Source organism: Metarhizium brunneum, chromosome 2 (genome assembly GCF_013426205.1).
Source record: "Metarhizium brunneum chromosome 2, complete sequence".
NCBI lineage: Eukaryota > Fungi > Ascomycota > Sordariomycetes > Hypocreales > Clavicipitaceae > Metarhizium > Metarhizium brunneum.
In genome coordinates, this window is record NC_089423.1 from 5,587,310 (window position 1) to 5,615,106 (window position 27,797).

Consider the following 27,797-nt stretch of genomic DNA (forward strand, 5'->3'; position numbering starts at 1 on the left):
GGCCCACCATGGTTTGAGAAACAACACCGTTTGTCTACCGTTGACTTCCTGCGACATCCTCTGTGACTCCCTGCGCTTTATCGCCGAGGCCGTTTCTCGCGGTCGCTTGTCAAATTGCCTACACCCTCCTCGCTTCGTCTCTTGCGTCCGCGGTCTTCCCTGTGATCTCTCCTGTTACTCGCCTGGTTTGCGCCGTCTCGTGGCCCCGTTCCCCGACTACCACTGCTTGAACCCCTATGACCACCTCGGTCTTCGCCGCCCCAGTTGCCTCCAGCAGGCTGACCGTCGGCCCGATGTCGGCTGTCCCGTCCGCCAGCTGGTAGAGGCGGGCCCATTGAGTCCCTCAGTTGGCGACGAGATTCGCGCTCCTCCCTGTTGCCGCCGGCATCTGGGCCGCCCATGGATCGTCTTTCTCTGCTTTCGTTGGGATCCTTCCCATCTCGATCACGTTCACGACTGCTTCGGCGTGACGTGCGATTGGATCTATCGGACCGTCCTTCGCGCTCATTCCTGGAGCGATCGTGATCGCGTCGCGCTTGGTTGTCAACCCCATTGGAAGATGCCCACATTGTGTCATGTCGCTCTTGATTGGGTGTTGATGTTGATGAGCCACCAGCAAGAACTTGAATGTCAGAATTGCCCAACATTTGCCGCGGCTGGTTGCTGCGGGGTCCGGTAGTGCGAGGTGGTTCTGGTATAATTTTTGCCTGTGCCTGTTGGAGAGTATTGTTAATTCCTGCAAGTTGTCTCCTGCCTCCGCCTCGTCCTGGACGGTCAACTGCAGAGGGACCAGTTGGCGTGTCGGTGTCAGGTCCAGAGCCACCCCTGGGGCTTGGGTGTGGTCGATCAGGAATACTGACCCCTTGGCCCTGGTGGCGCTGGTTACCTTGAGGTCCAGAAGGCGGGCCACCAAGCTGAGCGAGGCGGTCTGGATGCACACCAGACGTCGTTGTTGCGTTTACATTTGCTGGCGAAGGCTTATCACCACCTTGGATGAAATTCCTACCCCGCCCCAAGGGTCCTGCAGGAGTACCACCGGGTGTCTGCGGCCCACCACCGGGTTCATAACCGCGTCGGTTTCGGCCAGAAGATGGACCAGTCGGGGGACCAGCTCTTTCGGGGGACGGCGGGCGTGGTGTTTCCGGAGGACCGAATCGGTTGTCAGGTCGACCCGGTAACGTCGGCTGCCCGTGTCCGCCTCGACTTGCGTTTCTACCTCTGCCTCGTGGACCGGACGGAATTTCAGAGTTAGGAGGTTGGGGGACAGGGTTAAGTCGTCCGTAGTTCTGGTCCTGATATGGCTTGCGATTGTCGAGCTCCTGCGGGCGGCTCCCTGGTCTTTGGAATCCGGGGCCATCACGCATTGTATCTAGGTGAAGTCTGTCGTCGTCCCGATCCATCGGCCGCTCTCCTCTGAAAGTGCCAGGTAATGGTGACCGATCTCGTGGTTCACGGCCAATAGGACGTTGATCTTGGGAAACATTGCGACCCTGACGATCTTCCCAGGCCCCAGGAGCAGAAACCTGCTCATTGCCATGACGACTGCCGCGCCGTGGAGACTGACCCCTTGCAGGTCTTTCACGCCCGTCGTCTCGGTTAAGTCTGCCGGGAGCATTATGAGCCATGTCGTCTCTGTCGGTAATGAGGGCAGCTCGCTCGGGATTTATGCCGTCCATAACTGCACTGCCTCCTTGTCGACGACCCCTTAATGAGCGATCAGGGTCAGTACCACGCGGCAGTCGCTCTGGTGTATCCTGAGCAAAGAGTGCGGCTCGTTCAGGATTCATGACAGGCTCGTGCGGTTCCACTGGCATAGCAAGCTCTGCCCCAGAGCTTTCGAGGGGCCGATCATGTGTTTTGGTACTAACCCGTTGCTCACGATGTGGTCGCTCACGCTCTGACTGTGTTGGTCGTGGTGGCAACTCGGCACGACCATTTTCTTCTTTGTAGTCAGTTGCACGGCGGTCTCCAAAATCGCGCCCGCGTCCAGGGCGCTCCGAATCAGACTGTCGAGATTCCCTGTGGTCTTTGATGTCGCGGGAGTCTCTTGTGTCCCTATCCCTGCCGTCTCGGACATCGCGTCCATCTCGATGGCTGCGAGATTCTCTAACATCACGGCGATCGTGACCACGCGACTGACCGAAGCGCTCAGGTGTGAAGTGCCCAGGGATGGGTACATCCGGGCGACTGGGAAGATTGTGAGAGGGACGATCTGGCAGCTTATGACCTCGTGGTTCACTCTTGGCAGCCGCAGGTTTCGGGGTCGAGGACCTTGACTGCCCAGGTGTATCGCCGAGCTTTGTCGAGTCTCGACCACTCCCAGTGGGCTTGGGAGGCAAAGGCTCTTGAAGCGTGCTACCGCTAGTTTCTCGGGTAGCCTCTTTATCTTGTACTTCCCCATCTTCCTCTTCGGCAGCAGCATTCCTAGCGCTGGATGTTCTAGAGTCTATGGTTAGCGTTTGATCCTTTAGGATAGAACAAAAATTCGAACATACTTATCGCCCTGGGGTTTGAAATCGGCAGCGGTTGGTCGCAAGGCGGGGACAGATGATTTATTGCCTTCTAGTCGAGATCCCGTAACCTAGTCACAAATTAGTTTGATACAAAAAGCATGCAGTTATGACAACCAACGTACAGCGTTTTGGCGGAAAGCTTGGACCATAACCCATTTTGACTTTCGTCGTTGCAGCTCGGACATTGCACCCTGCGCAGCAACAGACAGGTCAACACGCTCGCCCTCTTCGCAATCGGGTGAAGTCTTGGCAGCGGCCTCCCGCTTTGTGATGTTCTGGAGCTGAGTGGCGAACTGAGCTGCCATAAAGTCTATGGCCGGGAAGAAGTCCAAGACAGTTTTGAGTACAGTAATACCGTTCCGGATATGCATCCATTCGGAACCCCCGAGGCAGTTTTTGAGTGCCATATTCAGGTTCTTGTGCCACCTAAACAAAAGATCTCTAAATTGTGCATGCTCGACGAAGGTTTCTGGTTTGCCCTCATCATTCACCGTAAGAGAAAATCCGAAGTGCGGTTGTTCGGAAGGCCCTTTGCCTTCTTTGTCGTATGCTCCGAGCTTCGGAATATCCTTTGTTCCCTTGTTGTCCTTGTCTCCAGGAATTGGGTCATTCTTGTGCCAGCGTGATAGGTCTTCCAAAATGAGTTTCAAAAACCGGCCCAGGTACTCGGCCTCTCGCACAGTGCATGTAAAAATTAGCGATCTCAGCCGATTCGCGTTGAACAGTCGATCGTAAAGAGACATGAGTTTAAAGACGGGGGCATTCCACTCATGAAGAGCCTTGATGAAGCGGAATGTATATTCCGCATCGGCTGGTGACACGAGAACACGAGGAAGGAAGCATTGCTCAAGCAGGATGTCGGAAATTATGTCTGCCTTTGCAGTTGCATCGGGGAACGACGACTGGAACTGCCTTGTCAAGTAATACTTCCACTTAGCTTTGCGGAGGCCATGCTCGCTAAGTTCGTCCAGTAGATAGCCTTGCAGGTCCATGAGCTCTTTTCGCTTCTCATTCCTTCTATCAACCGCTTTGCGGCTCATATCCGACCTATCGCTTGAGAGCATCTGCCAATCATTCATAATTCGCTGACGTTCACGAACATATGTCTCTTCTGGGAAACAGATGTCTCCTAACTGCAATGCCCAGAACGTGGCGTACAGTTCGGGAGTAATCTTTTGCCAAATCTCAGGTCGAACGGTAGATCGAACAGACTCGATAATTGGTTGCAATGCGTTCACAGTTGTGCGAGTGAGCGACACATCTTCCGACTTCTGCCTACAGTTAGCTGGAATTCACGGGTTTCCTCAAAACAGCGGAATGCAATGCATACCTGCTCCTCGTTGCTTATAGCTCCTTGGGTTCCCGGCTCCTTGGATTCCTCACTCTGAGGCTTAGCCTCCGCCATATCTACATCACCTTCCTTGTCAGTGCTAGGCTTCGCAACTGGCTCCTTCTTTTTGCCTTTGCCCTCTTTCCATGGGAAGATTCGATGACCAAGGCTTGTTCTGCCAATGAGGAAAGCCAAACTAGTATCAAGACCATACGTTGTTATTAGTTGAGAGATGGACGGAACAATGGCATCGAAAGTACTGGGGTCGAGGTTGCTCCAGAGAAGATCAAGATATTGAATCAGGATTTGGTGAGAGTCATCGACAACGGAAGACAAGTACTTGATGTGTGCCTCATCTTCCGGGACACGGAAAATTGCAGCCCGCCGATACTGGGCTAAATTTAGCAAAAGGTTAGCTGCCAATTTGGAGTCTACAAGAGCTTGTATGAGGCGCTTCGAGCTCTTGACATTGTCGAATCGTCGATCCTGCGCCCGAATAAGGGTATATCTTCTCAGCCATGCGCCCCCAGCCATTGATAGCACTTGGTAGTCGTTGAAGTCCGCAGAATCGACAATGCCACCCATTGACGAGACAAATTCCTTGAGGATAATTAGGTCGGTAGCATTGCCACGAAAGAGCTGGTCGTTGACGTATTGTAGAACCGGGGTCGGATTCAAGGCTGGATAGCGGCGGAAGACTTTGCCAGAAAATCTCGACAAAGCCTGCAGCCACTTACTGGTTGTAAGAGCGTGCTCAGCCTGGGTTCGACTTCGTGACTTGCCCAATGAGTTCAACAATGACCAGATGAGCACATCATATGACAGATCTGTAAAATACTTGGCGCATTCGACAAACGCCTCGATGAGATTTGGGTATGATTCCAGCTGTTCAAAGGCGACTCGGAAAACAATGCCTGGAGATGAGTAGCTAGTTTTCGCGAGTTGCTTAGCCATTTCCCCGAGATTCGTCAAAGAAACACGTTTCATCGTGCCTCGAGTTTCGGAAGTAGCTCGCGCAAAGGCCGTTTTCATGGCAGGTAGCCTGGATATTTGCCCCTCAAACCACTCAGCATACGCTGAATATCGTGTTGTCAAGGGATAATGTTTGAGAAGGGACCATATAGCGTCGACAACAGACGCGTTGGCCTTCGTGTGGCTCAAGGCTGGCAGCATCAATCGTCGCAGAAGATCATACCATCGGTCAAGGTTAGACTCGGACTTGTCGTCTGCGATACTTTTACTACCAATAACAGCCAGTTTAGCCAGCAGGGCCTCGTCCTTGCCTATGTTAACACCAGACAGATTCAAAAAGGTATTACAAAGTGTAAAGATGTCATCAACTGTCTGGCAAACTGGAATGTTGTCTGCCCATTCGTCCCAATAGAACCGATAGTTCTGGTTCTCATTGACATCGAATTTCTCTGGGTATGGCCACCGCCATTGTTTCTTCGGTGCCGGCCTCTGGAGTCTGACACTACCTTTTGGCATCCCTGACTGATCAAGATCTGGGAGCTGCTTGTTGGGGCAGTCAATTGAGGCCATTGCCATGGGCCGGGTATCATTATACACCTTTTCAAGGCTGACGTGAAGGATACGATGTATTCTTTCGAGAACATCAGGAAAGACCTCTGGGATCCAAGGAAATCGACCAAGGATGAACAATGACTCAGGTATAGCGCCAATTGTCAGTAGTTGCGTTAACAGTGACACTTTCTGTTCCAGTGGTTCTGGGAGCCTGTTCTTGGTGTCATTTTCTTCTTTCACCGACTGCTTCACCTCCGTATCAACCTTCTTTGCAGCCTCCTTTTTTGGTATATTCGATGCATTAGGGTTGTCATCATCGCCTTGTGGGAGGACGCCCGCCATCAATAGTGCGTTCATCTGTCCTCCACCTCGAGCTTCACGTTCCTCCCTTTCTAGTTTCCCCGCTTCCTCTTTGCGAACTTTTTCCATATCGTCGTCGGATGGGGACAGATGGGGATAAAGGTCGATAAGGGACAGAAACCCAACTTTGATCAGAAGGGCAGCCAGGTAGAGCAGGTTGGCGGGGAGGACATCAGCCTTGTCGCGTAATTCCGAGTTGTAAAAGAGTAATTTGAAACCAAGAAGCTGTGCGGCGACACGGTTCCCTGGAGGGGGTAGTGTTTTCGTTTCTTCCATCCATTGTTGTTCGAAATCAGCTTCTTCTTTCGTTTCTCTGCCGTTGGTAATTTTAGCTTGTTGCAGGTCCACATCGTTGACTCGTCTACCGCCCAATTCGAAAAAGGCACCCAGGTGTATTTCTCTAGCGCGGTCCCAGAAGGCTACATCTCTCAGTAATTTTTGTTTAGCAATCAGCTCCTCGTCCTCAATGGTGGCAGTCCATTGTGAATACCCTGGGTTTGCCCATGGTGGCAACCCTCCGTTATATGTAGCATCGTATTTGAAATGAGATCGCGGCCACCATGAGCTCACTCTCAGAAGTTTGACGAAGAACTTGTATTGTTTGATCAGGACAGCGGCGGCAACATCAAGTGTGACATCAAGCACACGCCCAACGTCCAAGTCGAAAGTACCTATAAGACCCTTTATTCTTTCAAAGGTTTGCTGGGCTAATTCGGGAGGGGTGGGTGTCACACTGTTGGTTGCAAAGAGCTCTGTGATAAGCTTTGAATAGCCTTCAGTTTCTTCGCGAAGAAGGTTGTAGTTTGCTTGCCGATACAAAAAATTTGTGGCTTGACGAACACCTAGTGTAGTAAAGTTTTGTCGAATCAATCCTATTTGTTGAAGGATTGGGGCATTCAGGACTCGACGCATCAAAGCAGGCGAGACGCCAGTGGCCATCAGGAAGTCCCGAAGTGTTGGTCGATAAAGTTCGGAGTCACTATCCATAATGATATCAAGAGAGTCGAGGAATAGAGTGTGAGGAGCAAAGGCATCCGCGTCCTTGATGGTATCCGCATTGTCCTCCCCCAAGATCTCCTTGAGACATGCCCCAGCATCAGTGGCGTCAAGCCTATTCTCAACGACGGCTTGGATAAATTCTTGGAAGAGCATTGATAATTCAGTGGTATCAACATCTTCTCGGGCTTGCACACCATGCTGAACTATCTCTTGACGACCTCGCTCATTCCAAGCTTGTACTATATCGTCCGTGAGGCTCTCGTACCGATAATTTGATTTTACGGGAGAAACTGGTCGTTGTGTTGGTTCCGAGTGTGGCTTCGTCATGACGGGAGAACTGGGTTGCCTTGAAGATTGTGACTGGGCGGAACCAGCAGGGGGTTGTCGGAGAGCAGACGGTGAGGAAATGGGCTGTCTGGCTGGCGATGGAGGTTGCGCCTGGCCTTGGTTTCTTTGTTGATTTTGCACGTTGTTGTGTTGTTGATTATAATGCTGATTGCTTCCTGATCGTCCGTAGCCTTGAGACGAGTCTCGGCGATGAACGCCCCCGCGTTGGCCATGTCCGAAATGGCCACTGCGAGTTCCTCGTCCTCTGGAGGCACCATCATGAGGGCCGTCGTGCTGGGCAAGATTTGTGTCCCCGGGTCGGTGAGGAGATGGCCGACCTCCATCGCCGCTCGGCCGCTCGGGCCTCTTTCGCTTCGGAGGCATGAGGTATGCTCTAGCTGGTTCGTCGGCAGTGAAGCACTCGATGGATCATTTGCGCAGGGGATGGGTATAAAAAGATGCGTGATGGTGGGATGCGTGTAGCGGTGGGAAAAAAGCGTCACGGCCCGTGTGTGTTGGCAGTAAACGTTGGACAACGTGACCCCCGTAGCTCGAGCAAGACCATGCGACTAAATACCTGACAGCGTATAAAGGAGATAAGGGCAGTGAGCTTGAACAAAGAAATACTCGACTCGGCTACCCCGAAGAGAAAAAATGAACAGAGACTTTGCAGCAATCTGTGAGGAGTGAAGCAGCAATTGACGCAGAAGCAAATGCTTGCCCCTTCGGCAAGACGCCTTGGTCTCTTAGCCGAGTGCGCGTCCAGAAAGGAGCTGAAGGGGTTGGCGTCAAACGACGGTGCATTCACGATGCCGACATACGATGGCGATGCAGAGCTCCCGCACACGTCGCAGTCTTCCAGTGGCCAAAAGTACAGCCTTACACCTCAGGTCTCCACCACGGAGTTGCAATACCTGGGTACAGGAGCCAACAAAGGGATCGCGACTTCACGTGAGATGCCACGTGCTCTAGTCGAGGGGTGAGATGGCATTGTGGTCGCAAACTTTGCGACTTGATTGGCCTTACTGCGGTCTCGGACAAGCTAGTACTAGTACTACTTGAGCACCAGCGGCTGTTGCTCCCGATGAAGTAGTTGGATGGCGCAATTGCTCCAATGGATTAGCGGGTTGACTCAGCACAGAATCACATTTCTTCCACTGACAAGTTGTGTTACTCTCGACAAACAATTCCCATCCCCTGAATTACTGCTGCGTTGATCAAGCGGCTTGATTCTTCAAGACAAAGTCACTCTCAAGAGGATCTTTCTCTACGCTGTTGGACGCGGCAATCGGCCCCGGCTCATACGCAACCTCTGAGGTGTTGAACCTTCGGGATCCGTTGTCGGAGGTCTGCCAAACGTTTCTCATTGACATTAAACTGCGATGCAGCAAGGAAGGGCTGCCAATGGCGGCTTACGGAAACAATACGGTCAGTTTTTGTTCTTGGTTCTTCGTTTTACCTTTAATTTTCATCTTTCTCTTCTGTCTCCAATCTGGCAACCCTGTTCCCTATGTGTTGTTGACGGATGCATATGTTCATGTTACTGCGCTACCATTTGCCCTGCCCCCACCTCCTCCTACGCTTGACGAGAATAGTTGCTGAATACCTGGAAGAAAGAACGCAGTCACAACCCGAAAACCCATTCGCTAGCTTAATTCCAGATCAGCAGATAGCAATCGTTCCCGAGTTCACCTTGGAATCTGGCATCACTCTCCAGAATGTTCCCGTCGCCTACACAACACGGGGCAAGCTCAACGACGCTGGCGACAATGCCATGGTTATATGTCACGCTCTGACCGGTAGTGCCGACGTGAGCGACTGGTGGGGTCCTTTACTCGGTGGTCCAGGGCGAGTGTTTGATACTTCAAGATTCTTCATCGTTTGCATGAACAGTCTGGGCAGTCCATATGGCACAGCCAGTCCGGTCACGGCAAAACATGGCGATGTATCACAGGGAAATTACGGGCCAGAATTCCCGCTAACCACCATCCGTGACGATGTCAAGTCAGTAACCATCATCCTTGCCAAACATTGACTTCTTCCAGCCTTGTAGGTTGGAATGGTGTCCTTCGACCACAGACCCAGGCATCAGGGACGCTGACTCGTTCTTAGCCTCCACAAACTTCTTTTGGGTGAATTGGGAGTGAACCAGGTTGCTGCTGTCATTGGGGGATCCTTGGGTGGCATGTTTGTCCTGGAATGGGCGTACTTTGGCAAGGACTATATTCGGTGTATTGTCCCCATCGCCACGTCAAGCCGACACAGTGCGTGGGGCATCAGTTGGGGTGAAGCCCAACGGCAAAGTATCTATGCTGACCCCAAATACGATGATGGATACTATCCATTCGACGACCCGCCAGCAACCGGGCTGGGCGCCGCCCGTATGGCCGCTCTATTGACATATCGAAGTCGAAACTCCTTCGAATCTCGGTTCGGCCGCAACATTCCCGATCCATCCAAAGTCCAAACGATTCGTGAGCGGCCGCGGCCTAGCACGCCTTCGGAAGCACACTTTCATATTCACAATGACGGACACAACATCAAGCGCAAGAGCACCTCTCTTCAGGGTAGTGGATCACCCGGCAGTAATAAAGCAACAACGCCTCCAGCAGATGCCCCAGACCCGCAGTTTCACGGGCCTCGGAAACACGAGGGAGTCAGTAGCGAGAGCAGCCTGACCGGAGGCGAGACTCTCCCGCAGTCTCAGTATTTTTCGGCGCAGTCATATCTGCGGTACCAAGGCACCAAGTTCGTCAAGCGTTTTGATAGCAACTGCTACATCGCAATGACTCGCAAGCTAGACACGCACGACGTGTCAAGAGGTCGCGCGGAGACCATCGGCGATGCCTTGGCCATGATTGAGCAGCCCACTTTGGTCCTTGGCATAGAAAGCGATGGGCTCTTCACATTTGCAGAGCAAGAAGAAATTGCCGAGCACGTCAAAAATGCCCGGCTGGAACGGATTGAGAGCCCCGAGGGCCACGATGCCTTCCTTCTCCAGTTCGAACAGGTCAACAACTACATCTTGGACTTCCTCAAAGAGGTGCTGCCTGACATCATGAGCAAAGAGGGCCAAGCGCCAGAGGAAACCGGCGTTGGCAAGCTGACAAAGTCCAGCACCTTTGGCGAAGCGGAAGTCGAAGATATTACGGCATGGTAGGCCACACACTTGCAAAAACAGAAACACTCGTCTAGATACGCGAGGCGCAGTACATATCAACGTCATGTACATTGTGTGACGAAAAGGGGGCTCAACGAGCACATTTTAGTTGGAGATGTGCATACAGACATACAGATACCTTCCAACAAGGTTTTTTTCCTTCTCCTTCACCACATACCTACGTACGTAGCATGAATAAATTCACCAGACCCGAGGCCGCACGAGTCAAATACCTCCGTTGCCGTATTGCCGGCCTTTGCTAAATCCAGCACTTTATGCGTTTCGCCCGCACCATAGCGCGAATCACGGAAACACGTCTTCTCAAGCAACGACCAGTCACAACACGTGCCACTCCAAAAGCAGATAAAGGTCTCTGAGATAATCCAACGAAGCACGGAGTACATAGTACATACACTCCACGCGAGAATGCTGGAGGAACTTGTGGAGCAATGTAGCGTCAAACTGACGGCATCCACACATCTTGCAACTCCGTCTCCCCCTCCACTGCAGTATGCATGCAACTTGCCCAAAGGAGCGATTTCACACGTAACTTAAACTGCCCCAGCCATTCGGACTTTACGTGTTGCTCAGTCGTGTAGAATTCACAGGCAAGCAGGTGGGTTTGGCGTTTGGCAGCAGCAGTGCGTGATTCCCGAGCTGAGGTTGCACAAATTTCATGATGCAGAATGTTTGGCATGATTATGTGCCGTGGTGTTCAGGGTTCCGGGTTTCCTATGCACTTTGAACACTCTTGAGTCGGGTTGTTTGTGGATGGTGACTTGGTGAAGAATTACTGGTAAACCTTGTACGATTTGACGGCGGTCAACACTTTGACACCAGACAGTTTACGTTTATACGCTGATACATGGAATGATGTCTAGCTAAGAGATATTTGATGTGTTAAAGAAAGGAAAGGCACCCAATCACGCAGTACAGAATGATGCTAGAGACGCCAGCGTATGCACGCCTGTCTTCTAAATGAAAACAGTGACCGGTTAACATTGCCAGCATTGAGAATGGACACGTGGGGCAGCGAGCTCGTTCTCATCAGAGTCTGTGACGAAGGGACATTTCAACTTGGCCATTAGAACATCAGAGTACGGAGTGCAGGGCGTGAAACCAAGTCTTGGGTACTCCGTACGGAGTACTGAGTAATGCATTTGTCGGATACATCAGAATGGCATCGTCAATTGCCTTCACCAAGACAGGTCAGTCACCGTCCTCCGAGCCGGTCCTTGCTCCATATCCAGTCAGGAATCAAGCCCTCTGTGGAGAAGAAGAGCCTTTTTTATCGCGAGCTAATAATCATCGCCGTGGCTCAAACCGGTAACCACCCACAACACGACTCATGCCTGTTATCGGCGTCAATGATACATAGTAAACGACCCCCTGCACAGAGCAAAGCCGAAACAAGCATCGTATGGTACTCCGTAAATGAGCCGGCAAGGCCAACGTTGAACATTATTCGCTCTTGTCCGTAAATGGTGAGGCATAATGAAAGGGGTCAAGGTGAATGCATCCCTGACAGGGAAGCCGCTTGGCTGTCATCAGTCATCACAAAAGCCTGACCGAGGGACAACGAGCTGGAAAAAGGAAAGCATGTTCCGTACGGAGTACTTGTTGGCGGAAAGTCCAATATAGCAATTACACACCACACGGGCGACCGAGAAGACTGACAAGTGCTGACCATAGGGCGTGAGTCTTGGGGCGACAGCCACTCAAATCCAGCAAATGAGGCTTTCGTCCGTATGCGGGCAATGCGCGGAATCCTGGGTGCATGGCTCGAATGCTTCATTAGCGCCGTCACTATTTCCTGCGTGGCCAACCAGATTAGAAGATGCGGTGCTTATTCTGGCGGCTGATGGCGATTGCGTCAAGCTAAGCAATCCAGCTGCCAAACAGCACTTCGTCAACAACAGCCGCCATATGTACTCTGTGCGGTTCTCGATTCTGCCATGAACATGGCCATGTCACATCATGCCGGTGTCAAGGTGATGCAACCACAGCGGACAGGAGATGGATGGAGCTGAGGCAAACGGCGTTTGGTGCGCCCGCAGAGCATGGGAGCGAGATTTCCGTCTTGCCCTTGCCTTTCATAAGTCATTCATAATGGATTTCGCCCCACGGCATGATTCGATGACTCCGATGATGCGGATAATGCGAGAACGCGCAATGTTCTAGAAGGCTGACAGAAGCCATTTGAGAAAAAAAAACCCTTGTCGCAGTCCCCACCCAGTGCCAAGCCAGCGTCAGCCACAATGCAAACCTCGAAGGCTGGCGTACACCCCTTAAGACCGACCGCGCTGCGTTGGTCGACAGGCCCGTAAGATGCCGCGGAGTGAATTGCGTGGCAGGGTCGTTGGACAGGTCTTGAAGCGGAATGCCGGCCTTCTGTGTCTTCTACCGAGCTTCCAAAGGAGGGGGTTGAGGCACCAACAGCACATACATATGTACTGATCTAGGCATGTACGCATAGTCAACGTCAACGTGGATTTGGACAACCACGTGTGCATGTGTGTGAATAGCTGCGTGGACCGCCAAGTTGCACAGCCCCTGAACGACAGTTGCAAACACCGTCTGATTATGCCCGAAAGTCGGCAAGTGACCGGTGAGGTCGGGTGCAATCATTTTCTGGTGTTCTTTTTTTTCACCTTTGCCAGTCCGCACCCCTGACATGGCTTCATGCTACACCGTTGCCCAAAGCGTCAACGGTTGCACCTTGCACGGAAATGTGACGGAAGGTGCCAGTGACGCTGGCCGACTTGCTTGGTTTTGTAGTTACCAGACTCCTTAGGGCCGCGCCTGGGCCTTTCGAAACATGTTCCATCAAGGACATGGAAGTGTCTCTCTCGGCCCAAGAATCTGCACGTGTGCTTCCTTCCTTCCTTGCCGGCCAGTAATTGATACGCAGTCCCCACCACCCCTGGGCGCGCACCCCTTCCCAGTTGCCAGCTTGCCAGCATCCTTGACATCCTATTGCCCAAGTTCCCCTCTTTGCCATCCGCGTGTAACTCTTGCCGTTTTTGTTGTGCTGGGACTAGGCAAGTGTGAAGAAACAGCTCCTTGCCAGCACCAGGTCTCTTCGGCCAAAGCACCGAGTCCGAGCCATATCACGGGCACAATGTGGATGGCCAACCCTGACGGTCGGGTTCCAACGTCTCCCCGTATCTGCAACACTGAAGGTTCTGGTGCCAAGTTTGGTTCCCAGTCAACCAGGTCTGGAGCGAAATAAGGACTTGCGTCGAGGTGCATCGTCCAAATTGCGTCGAATCAGCCGTCTATTGTTTGCTCCCTCACCTCTTCAAGCCAGCCATGGCATGAGCCACCCGAACGTGCCGACTAGTTTCCGACAAGTGCTATCTGCATGGGAGCCTGGGACATAGTGTCTGATTGTGTGCCTGGGCCGGGCGACGGACGCCCTACTAGTCATTCATTGTGTGTTCGTTTGCCTGTCGCGAAGCGGAGCGTGGCTTCTGGAATGACTGGGGTATTCCCACTCCATGACTACTACAAATCTACAACCGAGCGCCCAAGCAATGCAAAGAGTCTTCCACAGCTAGTGCTCCCATCTAAGAGATTTCTCTCCACTACGGAGTCGTCGCCACAAGCGGAGTCTATGCCGTTGGATTGGCGACCCGAAACATCTTTCTCACTCGATCGGTTTGCTCCCCTCTCTCGTCTTCTCTTCTCATCTTCCTTCACTGCCGTCGGCAAGCCACCTTTGTATTGTGCATATACGTACATGGTATTCTTCTAAGCCACGGCCTCGGACTCAAATAAACATCTGTCAAAGAAACACCACAACATATAGTTCCGGCTCTGACGGACCAAAGTCCGCGTTTGGATTACGACAGCCCTGACCTACGCTGGCTAATAGGGACATTCGCCAGTTAACCCCCCGGGAAGAAAGCAGATTCAACTCGGTGCCATACGCTCAATGCCATCATTGATTTGGAAAATTTCGGGGTAAACAGCGTCTCTTTTTGCATCACTTCCACAGGTCGTGGGGAGTGAGCGTTGCAGCAACTTGGTCGCATCCCGTCGACCCTGGCGCCAGTGCCCATAGAACCGGTCCTCGATCCGCCATTACTACTTCGCTTACTCCAAAGATATTCTGGCCTGTTGCCTCATGTATTCTCTGTTGAGATTTTGCAGCCTCCGTCGTTGATCCGTCTTCGGCTCGCGAAAAGATGGCTGCCTCCGTGGACGAGATGCTTCCTCCTCCCATGGCCCCGAGTGGTCTCCAGCGCACATATGGCGGCAATCGGGCATTTCACAACTTTTATAATGATTATTCTCATATAACCGACCCTAATTTACGTCGACGACTAGCATTGTCCGAGATTGACAAGGTTCCTTTTGGATTGTACCGTACGTAATGGCAGCTGCCCGAGATTGGATTCCGTGGACGGTGACGGAGTATATTGGGAACTAACTCTTTTCACGTTAGATGTCCGGGCTATATTGGTTGCTGGTGTTGGCTTTCTTCTCGACTCATACGACATATTCTCCATCAACCTTATCACTATACTCTTGGGCATGGTCTTTTGGAGCGGCGAAGAGGTGGTAAATGGCTTTGGCGGCAACAATGGCGTCTTACCCGACACGACTAACCAGGCCTTGAAAGCTGCCACCAGTGCTGGTATTATTATTGGCATGGTTGTGTTTGGGTGGCTAGCAGAGTAGGTCATTTTGTGGCGATTGGTAGATTGTTGCTGACGAGTAGTGCAGTGCTCTGGGCCGCAGGCGCATGTATGGTGTGGAATTGGCAATTATCATCTTCGGAACCTTTAGCTGCGCCTTGGCTTCGAGCAGCCCGTCCATTGGCTCAGCAGGTCTATTGTTATTCTGGCGGGTTCTTATGGTACGTGCGCACTCTGCCATACACATGTCGGGAACCACCAGTCTAATATTTGTTTTTGTCAGGGCATTGGGATTGGAGGTGACTATCCTCTTTCGTCCGTCATTACATCCGAGTATGTGTCTACCACCTTTGTTTCAGTAGTTGTCTTCCTAACTGGTGGCTAGATTCGCACCCACTCGATGGCGAGGTGCCATGATTTCTGCTGTCTTTTCAATGCAAGGTATCGGCCAACTCATGTCTGCCATCGTTGCGCTCGTTACAACCGTAGCCTTCAAGTCGTCGTTTATCCGTATTTCCGACGAAGCACACTGCGATGCGGGATGTCAAATCGCTGCTGATCGTGCATGGAGGATCATTGTTGGGGTTGGCTCCATCCCAGCCTGTCTTGCGCTCTACTATCGAATCACCATTCCTGAGACTCCGCGCTACACTTTTGATATACAGCACGATGTTGAAAAGGCTGATGCCGATATCAAGGCCTATGTATCCAGCAAATCGAACAGTGACTATGAGAGGCGGCATTCTCGGTCAAAGATATCTGAGGATTCGCTGGATCTTCCGCGTGCTTCATGGGCAGATGTGTTTGCATACTTTGGGGAGTGGAAGAATTTCAAGGTATTGGTCGGTACAACCATGTCATGGTTCTTTCTGGTACGTCTGATGTCTGATGTCTGTGTTGTATTGATGTGTGCGCTGACTGACAATTTCCAGGACTTGGCATTTTACGGCCTTGGCTTGAATCAAAACGTTGTTCTCCACGCTATTGGATATGGAAGTGGTAGCAATATGTATTACAAGTTGTATAATCAGGCCGTGGGCACGATCATCCTGACTGCTGCTGGATCCTTGCCCGGATATTGGACTGCCATCTTCACCATTGATACTGTTGGGCGCAAGCCTCTGCAGATTTGTGGGTTTCTTCTGCTCACCATTGTATTCGGCGTTCAGGGTTTTCGGCTTCATGATTTGAGCGAAGGGTCAATGTTGGCTCTGTATATCATAGGACAATTTCTTTTCAACGCCGGCCCAAACACAACCACGTTTGTTGTACCGGGCGAATGCTTCCCCACGCGATACCGATCAACAGGTCACGGCATTTCCGCAGCAATGGGCAAAATCGGGGCTATAGTCGCCCAGTGTATTAGCATCCCATTGTTGAAGAATGGCGAGGTTGCTGGATGTGTTGGCAATGCCTGCTCTCCCTATCTTGACCGGTTGCTGAAACTTTTTGCTCTTTTCATGCTCCTCGGCACCTTTGTGTCGCTCCTCATCCCCGAGACGAAAGGGCTCACTTTGGAAGAATTATCCGGCGAGTCTAGGACAAGCTATAATGCTGGCTGCAACGGCAGTATCAGTCTAGGATCACCGCGACTACGAGCATGGAATCCGTTCCACGGCGGACAACCGGCAGGATTTGCATACCCACGAGCCCATAGCGGCTACTTTGGCAAGCACCACCGATCTCCACGGGATGATATCATAGCCTCTCCAGAACTGGTAGCGGAAAATATGCGTCAGAGGCGATCCCGATTCTGGAAAAGAAATCGAAAGGCCCGAATTGCCAGTGATGGATCCAATGAGATTGCGTTGCGGAACCGAACGTCTGGAACCACGGCTGGTTCTTCAGACGCAGAATCTTCCACCCATGCCAGTGTCCCGCAGCAACAATTGCCTACATGGGGAGCGGGATGGGGCAGAATAGATCGTGGTCCACTACCTACGACGAATAGTGTGCAATTAAATGACGTGGGGATGCTGTTGAAACCGGCTTAGATGGGTTGCACGGCATGACATTATGATGATAATGCTCTGATCCTTTTTTTCATGGGAGTTTTTGGTTGGGTGCATTAGACAAGATACCTGTGCTAGAAAGCACTCTTTGCATAGATATAGCGTGTATGTATAATAAATGATGATGTCAGATACGACACAAAAAGCGCATTTGGCCCTTTACTGCATGTTGCCCTGACGATTTCACGACGATGAAGGATACAGATTGACGCCCGTCCTGGATGTGTGTCAGCCGAGTGTTTGGATGTGACGGCCGGAGGGCCACGAGGCATGGTATTGAGGCGCAAGTTCATTACTGATATACATTACAGGCCTTAAAGATACGTATAATATTTCTAATGTTGAATGTATAGCGGCGACAACTGCTGGCGCCACCTCCATACGAGTGTTCTGGTCTGTAATCCGGTTGCAGCCCGCATGCTTTCCCAAGGTCTGGGTATCCAAGTCACATCGTTTGAATTTCGCAAGTTGCTCAAGTACCGAATGTGCCATGATATATTACCCCCAATTTGCGATCCACATGGGAGTCGCGGCATTCACTCGCTCATCTCGGTCTCTATATTTCCAGTGTTAGTGAATTTTACACTTGTAACTCTGTCCTTCGCTTTGTCTTGTCCTTGTTTTTCTTCTTGACAAGCTCCCCCTTTTGACGGGACAGGAAGCAACGTACATGTGCACCAGCAGTTGGCACAGCTATCCCCGGCATCAGAGTAAAAGCGGCCATTCACACAGCGCGAATGGAAATTGACGGCGTGGCAGAACTTGGTGCGGAAATCGGCGCCGCAGCTAAAGTTTTGGTTCCACGAGACTGCGGTGTCGGGCGTCGGCGTCGGCGCGGCCAGGGCGGCGAGCGCCAGGGCGAGCAGAGAGGCCACGAACTGCGGCGCTGGTGTGTTAGTTAAGCTTGTCCCTTCCATGTCTTGGGAAGCGATTCCAATAGTGCTACGGACCTTCATGGTGGGTAGAAATGTGGTGAGACGGCCGTTTGGTGGACTGGTGGCGGGAGATGGAAGATGGGATGGAACAGAGCCGGGAATTGGGCAAGTTGGAACGAGAGTCAATGTCTCTGGATGGGGGTTTTAATCAAGGCGGATGCGGAGGGTTTTGTGCCGCGGGCGCAAACATGAGGGACGACAATACTGCATGTTTGTAGGGTTCTTTTTTTGGCGAGTGTCTGAGATGGGCGGCCCTTTTTTTTTCTCTTTCCGGTTTGCGAGAGAAGGTTCTGCTGGTGTGGAGGGCATTTTGGGAGAGATGGCCATGTCTCACTTGAGGCAAATGGACCAGCTGGTTTAATACTAGTACTACTAGTATTGTGGGTAATTTTTTCTGATATTATTTGACAATTCACCTGGGCTGCACGGTGCTAGGGCCAACTGCTCGACATGGACGCGAGTCACACAAAGAGCATGGCGTGGTGGCGCGAACAAAAAAGAAGCTCATGTCTCGCGGGTATGAACTGCCGTTGGCTTCTTCCACTCCGCGTCGTCTTTGTGCAAAGTGTCAAATTTGATAGTACTACGGAGTACGTATCACGCTTGTTGTGCTGGTGGCCATTCTTGGGCCCCGGCGTCCTTTTCTGGATATCGGCTGGTTTTCCTTCAATCAGACACAGGCATCCCCGAGGCCAACTGAGACCTTGTCCTGCTGGCAATCATGACGAGTTCTCGTGTCCCTCCCTCGCACTGGCTGCTCCCGCGGGCTTGGTCACTGGACACGGAGTACATGCGTGTCAACTTGTATCCGACCCATGGCCTATGACAAAGGGTCAAAAATAGTAAACATGTTGTACGGTGCGGCTTGAAGGCGCATGGTCTTTCGGCCAAGCATTACGTACCTGTTGTCCTGAGCTTTTGTTTTTAAGCATGGCCTGCAGTGACGCCGCCGAATGAGGCATTTGGAGGTGACGACATCATACGACACACGGTTTGATGCTGCGGGCTACAAGGAGATGATGAGTCTGTCTCTCTGTAACCAATCCGGGGCTTGTTGAGGAACAATTGGTATTGTTTGGTACTGTACGGAGTACGTTGTCGTAACGGCGTACGGTGTATCCTGGGGATCCGATCCGGATCAGGTCGTATCGTCCAATTCTCTGCCAAAGACGGCGTTTCCGTCCAGGGTTGGACAGCCCAGCAACCAAGCCAACTGCTCCAACCAGCCTGCCGTGATGGCCGAGTCGTCATGGCCAGCCGTCCCGTCTTGTTCAACCTGCAACCCGGCACGGGGCAACCCTCCTCATTGGGAAGCGAAGCCTGCGTGGGGAGACCCATGACAGGTCTGTGGCTGTTTTTGGCTGCTCCCTCTCCGGGTACCACGTCGCCGCGGATTACGGCAAACCCATCATGTCCGTATGAAGGCTTGTTCCGATGAAGACATGCGGCTTGAATAAGGCGAGAACCTAGCCGATTGTACGGACTCGCGATTCAGAAATTTTATGTGATGTGTGAAGACTCGATGGTTTTCTCTCCACCCCCGCAATGTCATACCCACAAGAACCCGCAAGTGACAGGTGACGGGACATACCCGTTGGCAACTAGTAAGTGGACTAGCCACTTCAATGTTGTCTCTTGTTTCCCCGCCTGTCAATTTTCCTCCATCCACACATACATACTCTGACAGCAACCTCCCCCGAAACCAAATTGCCACAAACCATGGCCAATCCGCACTAGAGCACATGTCAAACGGCTAAAGCGAGTCAAGCATGCAGGCTAAGACGAAAAAACACGGCCCGTGGTCAAATGCGGCTAAATGAGGTTACATCCCAACATGACCTCCTTGCAGGTTAATTCCTCCAACCCACCCCGGGTTTTTTTTAAGGCCGCCGGAGCTTTGAAGAAAGGAAACCAATGCACATATGGAAACAGACCCTGCCGTGTTGAAGAGGCCAGGGAAAAGAAGGGGCCGTAGCTTTCTTGGTTTCTCACAAAATACCGCCCCTTCGTCTTACAAAACTCGTCGAATGGGAGATACCGGGTTTACTCTTCCCATCCCATCATCACCCAGCTCATGGCACGACGGACCCCATGTCCTAAGGAATGGGGGAACTTGAGGGCTCTCACGTCCCCGGCGTGCCGCAGTACGAGCCCCGAGAGCAGCGGAAATGGCTCGTCCTTGTCGTCGCCTGGATGACGACGCTGGCCGCCCTAGCCGTCATGGCACGCCTGTGGTGTCGACGCATTCGCAACCAGCCCTTCTGGTGGGACGACTACCTCATCATGTTTTCGACGGTAACACCCCCTTCCACCCCCTTTTTTTAAAAAAAAATTAAAATTTGAAACCATGATTCCTCAAGGAAACGTACAGTGCTGACGGTACAAAAAGATCTGGAACTGGGCCGTCGTGGGCGTCGGGTTCGCCATGTTCATCGAGGGCGTGGGCTACCACGCCGACGAGGTGGGCGAGCGCGCCGTCGCCAACATCTCCATGTGGCTGCTCGTCACGGAAATCATCTACGTGTGGAACCTGTGCTGGACCAAGCTCGGCCTTCTGTGCATGTACTACCGCATCTTCCGGTTCCCCCTGTTCAAGAGGCAGGTCGTGGCCGTGGGCGGCTTCGTCGTGCTCTGGGCCGTGTGCGTGTCCTTTCTCTTCACCTTCATCTGCGTGCCCGTCGAGAAGCTGTGGCGGCCGGCCGTCGAGGGCCGCTGCGTCAGCGAGCTGGGCGTGTGGCTGGCCAACGCGAGCTCAACCATCTTCTCCGACGTCGTCATCTTGCTGCTGCCCATCCCGCAGGTCTGGAGGCTGCAGCTCAAGACGTTGGAAAAGGTTGGCCTGACGCTGGTGTTTGGCCTGGGCTTCTTGTGAGTTTTGAGTTTTTTCAATCCCAAGACATGAATGTGTAGGTAGGCTGACCCGTGTACAAAAAAAAAGCGCCGTGTTTGCCTCGTCGTTTCGCACCTGGGTCCTGTTCAACTACTCCAAGCACGACATCAGCTACACGCTCGCGCCGCTGCTGGCCTGGTCCGACATTGAAATGTCCGCCGGCATCATCTCCGCCTGCCTGCCCACCATGCGGCCGCTCGTCCGCCTCGTCACGGCCAGGCTCGGGCTCGCCAGCATCTTTAGGCTATCCCGCTTCACGCGCTCCTGGGCAGACGGGTCGCGCGAGGAGTCCGATACCGCCGGCGGCAAGACGTCCAAGGAGAGCCAGAGCCGCGGCGAGGTCGTCGGGCTGCCTAGCTTCGTCACGCCGCAGTCTCTGCGGGTCACGGCCGAGCCGACCAGGAGGAGGGACAGGAACAGCGCTTTTTACAGGCTGCCCGACGACACCCCGTCTGGCCGGTTCGGTGGGATCCTGGTGGAAACGAGCCTGGAATGGGGGCTGGAGTCGGAAGGGAAAGCCGCCCCCGGCGCAGAGGTCACTGAGGTGCAGGCGCCGACAAGGAATCTGACGGCCTACGATAGCAGCAGTAGCATCGAGATGATGGACGGGCTGAGTGCCGCCACGAGCAAGAGTGAGATTCCGATACGGAGGTGCCAGTAGATGTGCGATTTGCTGCTCCATGGCATCGATTTGAATTGGCACAAGCCTCACACTGCCTGGAGATTGGGCAACATGCCATGGTGATTTATAAAATACATAATTATCCAGTGAGCTACCACAGTCTACCGTCCCCTGCACCACATGCCATATCTTGCGTAACTAAGCCAGGGCACGTGTAACCAAGCATCGTCCCAAACTGGGCAAAATCACAGACCACCAGGTCGCGCCACCGGTTCCGTCTCCACGTATCACAAGGTTCTTTATTAAGCATAGACCAAAAGAATATCATCTGATTCAGACTCTATCACCCCGGTGGTTGTATCGCGCCTTCATACTCCTACAATAAACCGTCGAATAGCGTGATTCTGCCATATCAGCAGAGTCAACGACACAGGCACAACATCCATCCATCTTCACAATCACAACAAGACGCACTCCACGCTGATTTACGTGTGACCATCTGTTCATTGTCAATCTCATTCATCATATCTGCGCTCATACTAATCCCCCCCAGCAAACCAATGTACATACACATGGCGGGCATCTACAGCCGTCCGCCTTCATCAAGCCATCCCTAGTGGTCAATTTTTTGGCCCCAGCCCAAGACTCCAGGGCCGCTCGCCAACAAAAGAAAGTGAGAAGTGTAAAAGGAGAATCCATGTCCTTGATAATAAATATACCGTTTAAAGAGTCCAGAGTCCATTTGACTGTTTTGTCAATCCCCCCCAACTATCCGGGTATCGTAACCGCAACTTGGTCCAAAGCAACAGAAGAGAATAGAGAGCCGAAAGAGACAGACAGAGAGAAAAAGCATTTTAATAATCTTCCCACCCGCCATCCTCGCCATCTACTTCTATCGTCGTGCCCAGCGCTTCCTTTCCCTGGCGAATCATGTCCTGTAACTGTTTATTGAACGCTGCAATGCGAACGTCTGTGTCGCGTTCTTCGCGGTGTCGTCGAGCAGCAAGGTGCTTGGCTTCTGCGTCGAGGCGCGGACTGTTGTCTAGGTCGTCTACAGCTCCGCGACTGGATGCCGTGGACGCACTGCTGTGTGTGCGGCTGTGTGTAAATGGCGCATGGCTGGGTGCTGGAATGGCTGATCGTCGCCGTCCATGACCTCGAGATGAGTGCGGTGTGGGTGAGGCCGCGATACTGGGTGCTATATTGGTCACTTTCGTCGGCGACGGGGAGCGAGTTGATGCGTAAGATGCGGATGACGCAGGACGAGCAGGCTCGAGGGTGGCCGGGGGGGAGAGGTTGAAGCCATTCCGGGGGGTGCCTCGAGGTGGTGCTGGACTGGCTACCTTGCTGGAAACGCGGCGATTCTGTGGTGTACTTATCCGACGACCAGTAGCGAGCGAAGGGCCTTGATTGCGATTTCTTGGAGACTGCCTATAGGCAGCAGAGGTCCGCCGAGGAGTGCTGTCCGTTCCACTAGCATGGTCCTTGATCATGACCCAATTTCTGCCCAACTCATCCGTCGGCGCCGTCTGTCGTCTTTTGGCAGCCGGCGCAGATGGAGTTGAGGCGCCGCTGGATATGAGCGTGTCCTCGGTGGCTTCTTGATCGCAAAAAGCATATGCTTGCGGGAAATGCCCTGGTATTCGATGGTGTTGCTCGTCGTCCTCATCATTTTGCAGCCAGGCCGGGTCCAGTATTGATCCATCTGGGATGATGCCATCGCCGGGCTGCATCTCAAAGCCTCTTCCCCCACCAGCATAAAATCCTTTGAACGCACCCGCTTTGCAAAACTCCCATACCTTCCCCACGACGCCACCTATGGTACTAAAGGCCAGCGTACCCCATCCTGAAGATTGGTAGGGCTGCGTAGGGAGGTTGAATAGAGGAGTATGCCCAGTGGGGTCCGTAAAATCATTATCATGTCGCGAGCGCTTGGAGCCAAGGGCTTTTCGGTAGTCGGACTCGGAGTAGGTGCTGTCGCCCAAAATTCCGCTTTCCCCCGGTCCGCTGGCAGGTGTGTCGAGCTGCCCGGCAAGTGTGTAGGCCCTGCCGTTGTGGGCAGCATGTCTCCCCGCGGGCGTTATCAGAACAGTGCTAGCGTTGGTGGTGATATCGTCGTGGATGCCCTCTTGTTGTTGGGCATGATCAAATTGCCTAGCATCGTCGCGGATGCGCTTGCGCTTGGGAGTAGGCCCCTCTCCGCAAGGTCGACCCTGTGTTAAATATCCGGAGCTCGATGCTGGAGACACCGGGGGCCGGAAGAGGCCCTGGTGGATTCCGTCGGTGTGAAAGCCCCCGGGCATGTGGAAGCCAGAGGAGAAGGTCATAACTTCTGTAAGGCTGAGAGAAGCTGGGCGAGAATGCTCAGCCAGGTGGGGTGTCGAATTTGAGAATAGCCAGCAGCCGGACCGTAAGCCAAGCTACCAGTCAAGGTCGCGTCTGTGACAGAGCTTGCTTCAGTGTAGTAGCATGCAACAAACACGCATGATAACGATTCTCATGGGCCTGAAGGGAAGTTTTTCTTTGCCGCGAAGGACTGTCCCAAGACTTCAACAGTGCAGGGGTCAAAGGCGGCGATGGAATACCTTGGGATGCTGGAGCACTCTAGCTGTGAAGGCGTCGACTTGATGACCTCTGTTTGCTGCACGCGGGGCAAACAAGCTTGTCGGCACACGTCGGTCGTGTGTCGTCCAACAAATGTCCAGCAAATCACAGCCGGTCGCACCAGTCGGTTTCGTAGCCTGCCGAGATGGAGATTCGTCCTCGTTCAAGAGTGGCGGTGGTGCGTATGCAGCGCCGTGGTGCTCGTGACCTGGGAGCAAATCAGGCACGAGATTGGAAATGGTCTGTATCGCCAAATGGCTGCCTCGTTCCAGCAAGGCAGGCGACGACGGACGGTGGACAATGAAAATGCCCAGCGAAAAAAGCCCCTAAATAAAAAGGATGAATTGATTAAAGACTGCAACTCGTAGAGCGGTGTCCCTGCAGCGCAAGCAAAGGCATTGGCCTTTTTTCTAAGCGGTGAAGAACCCCAAGTCAAACACCAAGGAGCCTGGTATGATGAGCCGCAGGAGCGGGCCGACAGACGGCAGAGATGAAGGTTGGTGCCAAGATGGGAGTTTGGGTCATTGGCCTGGCCTCTGTTGCGTACGGAGTAGTGAATAGTTGAAAAGACGGTGCAATAAATAATAGGGGTTGTTTTATCTCGGTGATCCAAATCTGAATGAAGTGTCCAGACGCGACTGTGAACTACTGAGTGTTCAAGTGGTTGACCCGGCCGGCTGACCTTGCTCTGTTGGCGGGGCACAAAAGCTACATGTACCCAGGTACCTTGTTCATGGGTGCGAACTAGAAAGTTTACGGAGTAGTTTGTTGGGGAAATCAACGACGATTCGCTCCACCGACGGAGAACGAGAGCTGAAGACAAGGATACTCCGCGCTGGCTTGATCGTCTCGTCGCTGTTGCCTGGGGTGATGATCTGTTCCGCCAGCAAGTGCTCCGTCCATACTCCGTATAATTGCCTGTAATTTACCTGCCCAGAAACTGTCCTCTCCGGCCATCTGTTTACCATTTGTAGCCTTGCTTTTCACGTTGCCGGTACAGAGTTCAAAGTTTCCCCTGTGCCGTGTGTCATTTCATCGAGGCTAAGACAGAGCAGCCACTACACTACTACTAGTACTTGGTAGTAGCCCTCTTGTCTCACCACAAACCACAGCTGAAGTATTCGACTTCTATTCCCAAGTACAAATCTAAACCACTAAGCGAAAAATAAAAGTCGGCCCGCATCCTTACCATGCCGGCCGAGTATGCTTGCGCAAATCTATCTGTCTCTGCTCAAAGAAAAGCAAAGCATCCCATCGTGGTCCCATAACCGACAAAAATAATAAAATAAACGCAATCAAGTGCGCCAGCCCAGTCATGCCATTGGTAGTCCGTCAATCCATTAATCCCTCGAGTAGTACTCGTCCTGCATCTTGGTCTTCTCCTCAGTAACTCCCCCCTCCACACCCTTGACCCCGTCAACATGCTGCTTGGTGCCCCAGAACTTCTCCCTCTCTTCTATCAGCTCTTTGGCCCATGCTTTGGTCTCGTCCAGCACCATCTTGCTCGATACGTATGCAAATTCGCCCAGGTCGAGGGCACCCTCGGCGCGCTTCTCGTATTCCATCATTTGCAGCAGCAGCTCCATCTTGTCAATGTCGTGGACATATTGGCTCTCGAGCGTCTTGGAATCCTCGTACTCGTCCCAAATGGCCCGGATATCCTCGCCGACCGCAGCATCGTCCTTGTTGCCAAGCAAATTCTTGGTGAGGTAGTGCATGGTCAGACTCTCCCGCCGGCTCTTTTCAGGCTTGGGGACGCCATCTACGGGGGTGATGTCGCCGACGAGGAGTTCAGCCATGTCGTGAATAAGGCACATCTTCATGCATTTGTGGAGGTCAATGCGTTTGGCGAGTGACGGGGGAGCGAACATGGAGATGATGGACATGCGGTACATGTGGTCTGCGATAGACTCGCCTCTGCGCCGTGTTAGCAGTCGCCTGCGTTAAAAAGGTACTGACCCAAGGTACGCTGCTTCGCGGTCAAGATGGGGTCCTGGGTGCTGCCGTACCTCTCGATGCCAAATCGTCTCCAACCTTCGCGCTTCGTCGTCTTGAGTCGTTCAATCATGTGGAAAAAGGCAAGGGGAGACTGGCCTCCCGACTTGGGAGCATCACCGGGAATTGCATCGACCACCTTTTCCACTTCCCATTCTCCAGAGACCTTGACCATTGGCGTAAAGCCCAGGTCTAGCCTTGTCAGCTGCCTTGTTTCTCCTGGGTGTCTGCTGCAAAACCTACTAGAAATGTCCGTCTTGCCGCTATTCTTCCGATCCGCTTGCGATCCCATCTTTGCGAGCAGTTGCTGTGATGTGTCGTCTGGTGGTACCTTGTTTTTTTTTTTTTGTTTTGCTCCAACCGAATCGCGGGGCGTATCAGGTGGGTGAAGAGGGGTGAGCGGGGTCGAATACCAACGGTTTGTTGGACGGATGAAGCAAGCTGGATGTCACGATACGGCAAAAAATTGACGGGAAACAGCAGCGAAGGATATACAGAAAAACAAGTTTCATCCATGTGCCAAACAAAAACATTCAATGTTTGCTTGGTCACCGGAAAGCGCCACACTTCGGCAGTCCGTCCAGCATCCTTGCCGAGTCTGGTAAATCGAGTGACCAATGCCGGTCAATCCAATGTCAGGTCCGTGTGATGAGTGGTCAGGCGGAAGGCGCTGGAGTCATCATTTGCCCCACCTCCCCGTACCCAGGCAGGCGGTGGGTGGTCCAGTCGTTCTTCATGGACAATGATCCTACCCTACACCTCGAAACATCTGGATGAATGCATCACAACTGAACTATTTCCAAGCCTTGGTGGCTGGAGTTTCTCGAAATCGCACACTGCAAGAAAATTTTATTGACCTTTGTTATGGAGCACGTTCCCGGAAACACATGACACAAAACGTCACGAAAGATGCAGCGCGCAGGTAATATTCCTCATAAATACAATCTGTCTCCAAACCAAGACTCTACCGTTCCATCGAGTTGCTATTGAACAAGAGTAGAGGATGAAGACATATGACAACTATCTCTGCCGTAGGTTCCTCCGCCCTGATAGTGCAACAGAAAGTAGCGTCACAATATCCGCCTCACAACTTTACCGCAATCGCCAAGTTGTAACTGATCTGTGTAGGAACTTTCTAACCGACAACCCGATCTCCGCTCATCTCGGGCGCTGAAAGTGACCGCTGAGGCTCGCCTGGTGGCAAGGCGGTACCCTCAGGCAAAACTTTAGCTTGCCCCCGAAGCTTCTGACCCAAATCTCAGATCTTCTGACCTAGATCTAGAAGCTGCGTCTTTGTGATCCCTTTCGGAGCGTCTAATGATTGTCCTTGTGAAGAAGAACGTCCCTCTTTCTCGCCGCAGCCACCATCTTTCCACCACCGTAGGCAAAGCACGGCAGTCAGAAAGACGAATGCGCTGGCAAGTGAGATTGCGGCGTTTGCCAGGATGATTCGTTGATGTTGAGCGGCTGGCAACGAGGCGAATGACACCGTTTCAGGATCGATCAGATAGCGATGAGCGCTGTCAGGAGTAGCCATTTTTGTTCGTATCGATGATTTGAACTGCAACTCTGTATATATTTGGTCCGGTAAAGAGAATTGTAATCGTGGAAGGACTTCGGCGCCGAGTGTTTTGACCGCACAGCCTTGAGGCAGAGTAGATACAGAGCTGAAGGTGGCTCTAAAAGAGGGAGTATGACGATCAAGCTGGTTTTTATAGTTTCTAGAGCCGCATGTCCCCTTGTACATTGCAACACCTGTCTCTGTGCAGTTTATTCACTGGCGACGACGTGCTGCCAAGGCGCAAAGAAGTGCCGTTAAACACTGCTGGCATCGGTTGCGAATACCAGCGCGAGCTGTGAGTAACATGGCGCTTAATAGCAGA

General features: G+C 52.5%; 7 protein-coding genes across 7 annotated transcripts; 3 read left to right on the forward strand and 4 right to left on the reverse strand.

Moving 5' to 3' along the window:
• Positions 1-77: 77 nt before the first annotated feature.
• Positions 78-7,397, reverse strand: tho2 (THO complex subunit 2; the record flags this gene model as incomplete). Its single annotated transcript, XM_066130412.1, has 5 exons — positions 78-2,439; positions 2,496-2,581; positions 2,636-3,784; positions 3,844-7,016; positions 7,088-7,397. The coding sequence occupies 5 exons, from the start codon at positions 7,395-7,397 to the stop codon at positions 78-80; spliced, it is 7,080 nt and encodes a 2,359-aa protein (XP_065986582.1).
• Positions 7,398-8,590: 1,193 nt separating this feature from the next.
• metE_0 (Homoserine O-acetyltransferase) lies at positions 8,591-10,213 on the forward strand (the record flags this gene model as incomplete). The annotated part of the gene is made up of 2 exons (XM_014689275.2): positions 8,591-9,057; positions 9,166-10,213. The coding sequence occupies 2 exons, from the start codon at positions 8,591-8,593 to the stop codon at positions 10,211-10,213; spliced, it is 1,515 nt and encodes a 504-aa protein (XP_014544761.2).
• A 4,190-nt stretch (positions 10,214-14,403) lies between these two features.
• On the forward strand, positions 14,404-16,850 carry pho-5_1 (Repressible high-affinity phosphate permease; the record flags this gene model as incomplete). The annotated part of the gene is made up of 6 exons (XM_014689276.1): positions 14,404-14,584; positions 14,664-14,895; positions 14,945-15,077; positions 15,140-15,189; positions 15,242-15,728; positions 15,789-16,850. The coding sequence occupies 6 exons, from the start codon at positions 14,404-14,406 to the stop codon at positions 16,848-16,850; spliced, it is 2,145 nt and encodes a 714-aa protein (XP_014544762.1).
• A 516-nt stretch (positions 16,851-17,366) lies between these two features.
• On the reverse strand, positions 17,367-17,824 carry G6M90_00g046360 (uncharacterized protein; the record flags this gene model as incomplete). The annotated part of the gene is made up of 3 exons (XM_066130413.1): positions 17,367-17,422; positions 17,539-17,746; positions 17,819-17,824. The coding sequence occupies 3 exons, from the start codon at positions 17,822-17,824 to the stop codon at positions 17,367-17,369; spliced, it is 270 nt and encodes an 89-aa protein (XP_065986400.1).
• A 2,082-nt stretch (positions 17,825-19,906) lies between these two features.
• Positions 19,907-21,354, forward strand: G6M90_00g046370 (uncharacterized protein; the record flags this gene model as incomplete). The annotated part of the gene is made up of 3 exons (XM_014689277.1): positions 19,907-20,098; positions 20,193-20,671; positions 20,742-21,354. The coding sequence occupies 3 exons, from the start codon at positions 19,907-19,909 to the stop codon at positions 21,352-21,354; spliced, it is 1,284 nt and encodes a 427-aa protein (XP_014544763.1).
• An 815-nt stretch (positions 21,355-22,169) lies between these two features.
• On the reverse strand, positions 22,170-23,642 carry G6M90_00g046380 (uncharacterized protein; the record flags this gene model as incomplete). The annotated part of the gene is made up of 1 exon (XM_014689278.1): positions 22,170-23,642. One exon carries the CDS (start codon positions 23,640-23,642, stop codon positions 22,170-22,172), a length of 1,473 nt encoding a protein of 490 aa, XP_014544764.1.
• Positions 23,643-25,259: 1,617 nt separating this feature from the next.
• YGK1 (5'-deoxynucleotidase) lies at positions 25,260-26,206 on the reverse strand (the record flags this gene model as incomplete). Its single annotated transcript, XM_014689279.1, has 3 exons — positions 25,260-25,836; positions 25,929-26,106; positions 26,158-26,206. The coding sequence occupies 3 exons, from the start codon at positions 26,204-26,206 to the stop codon at positions 25,260-25,262; spliced, it is 804 nt and encodes a 267-aa protein (XP_014544765.1).
• Between the last annotated feature and the right edge of the window lie 1,591 nt (positions 26,207-27,797).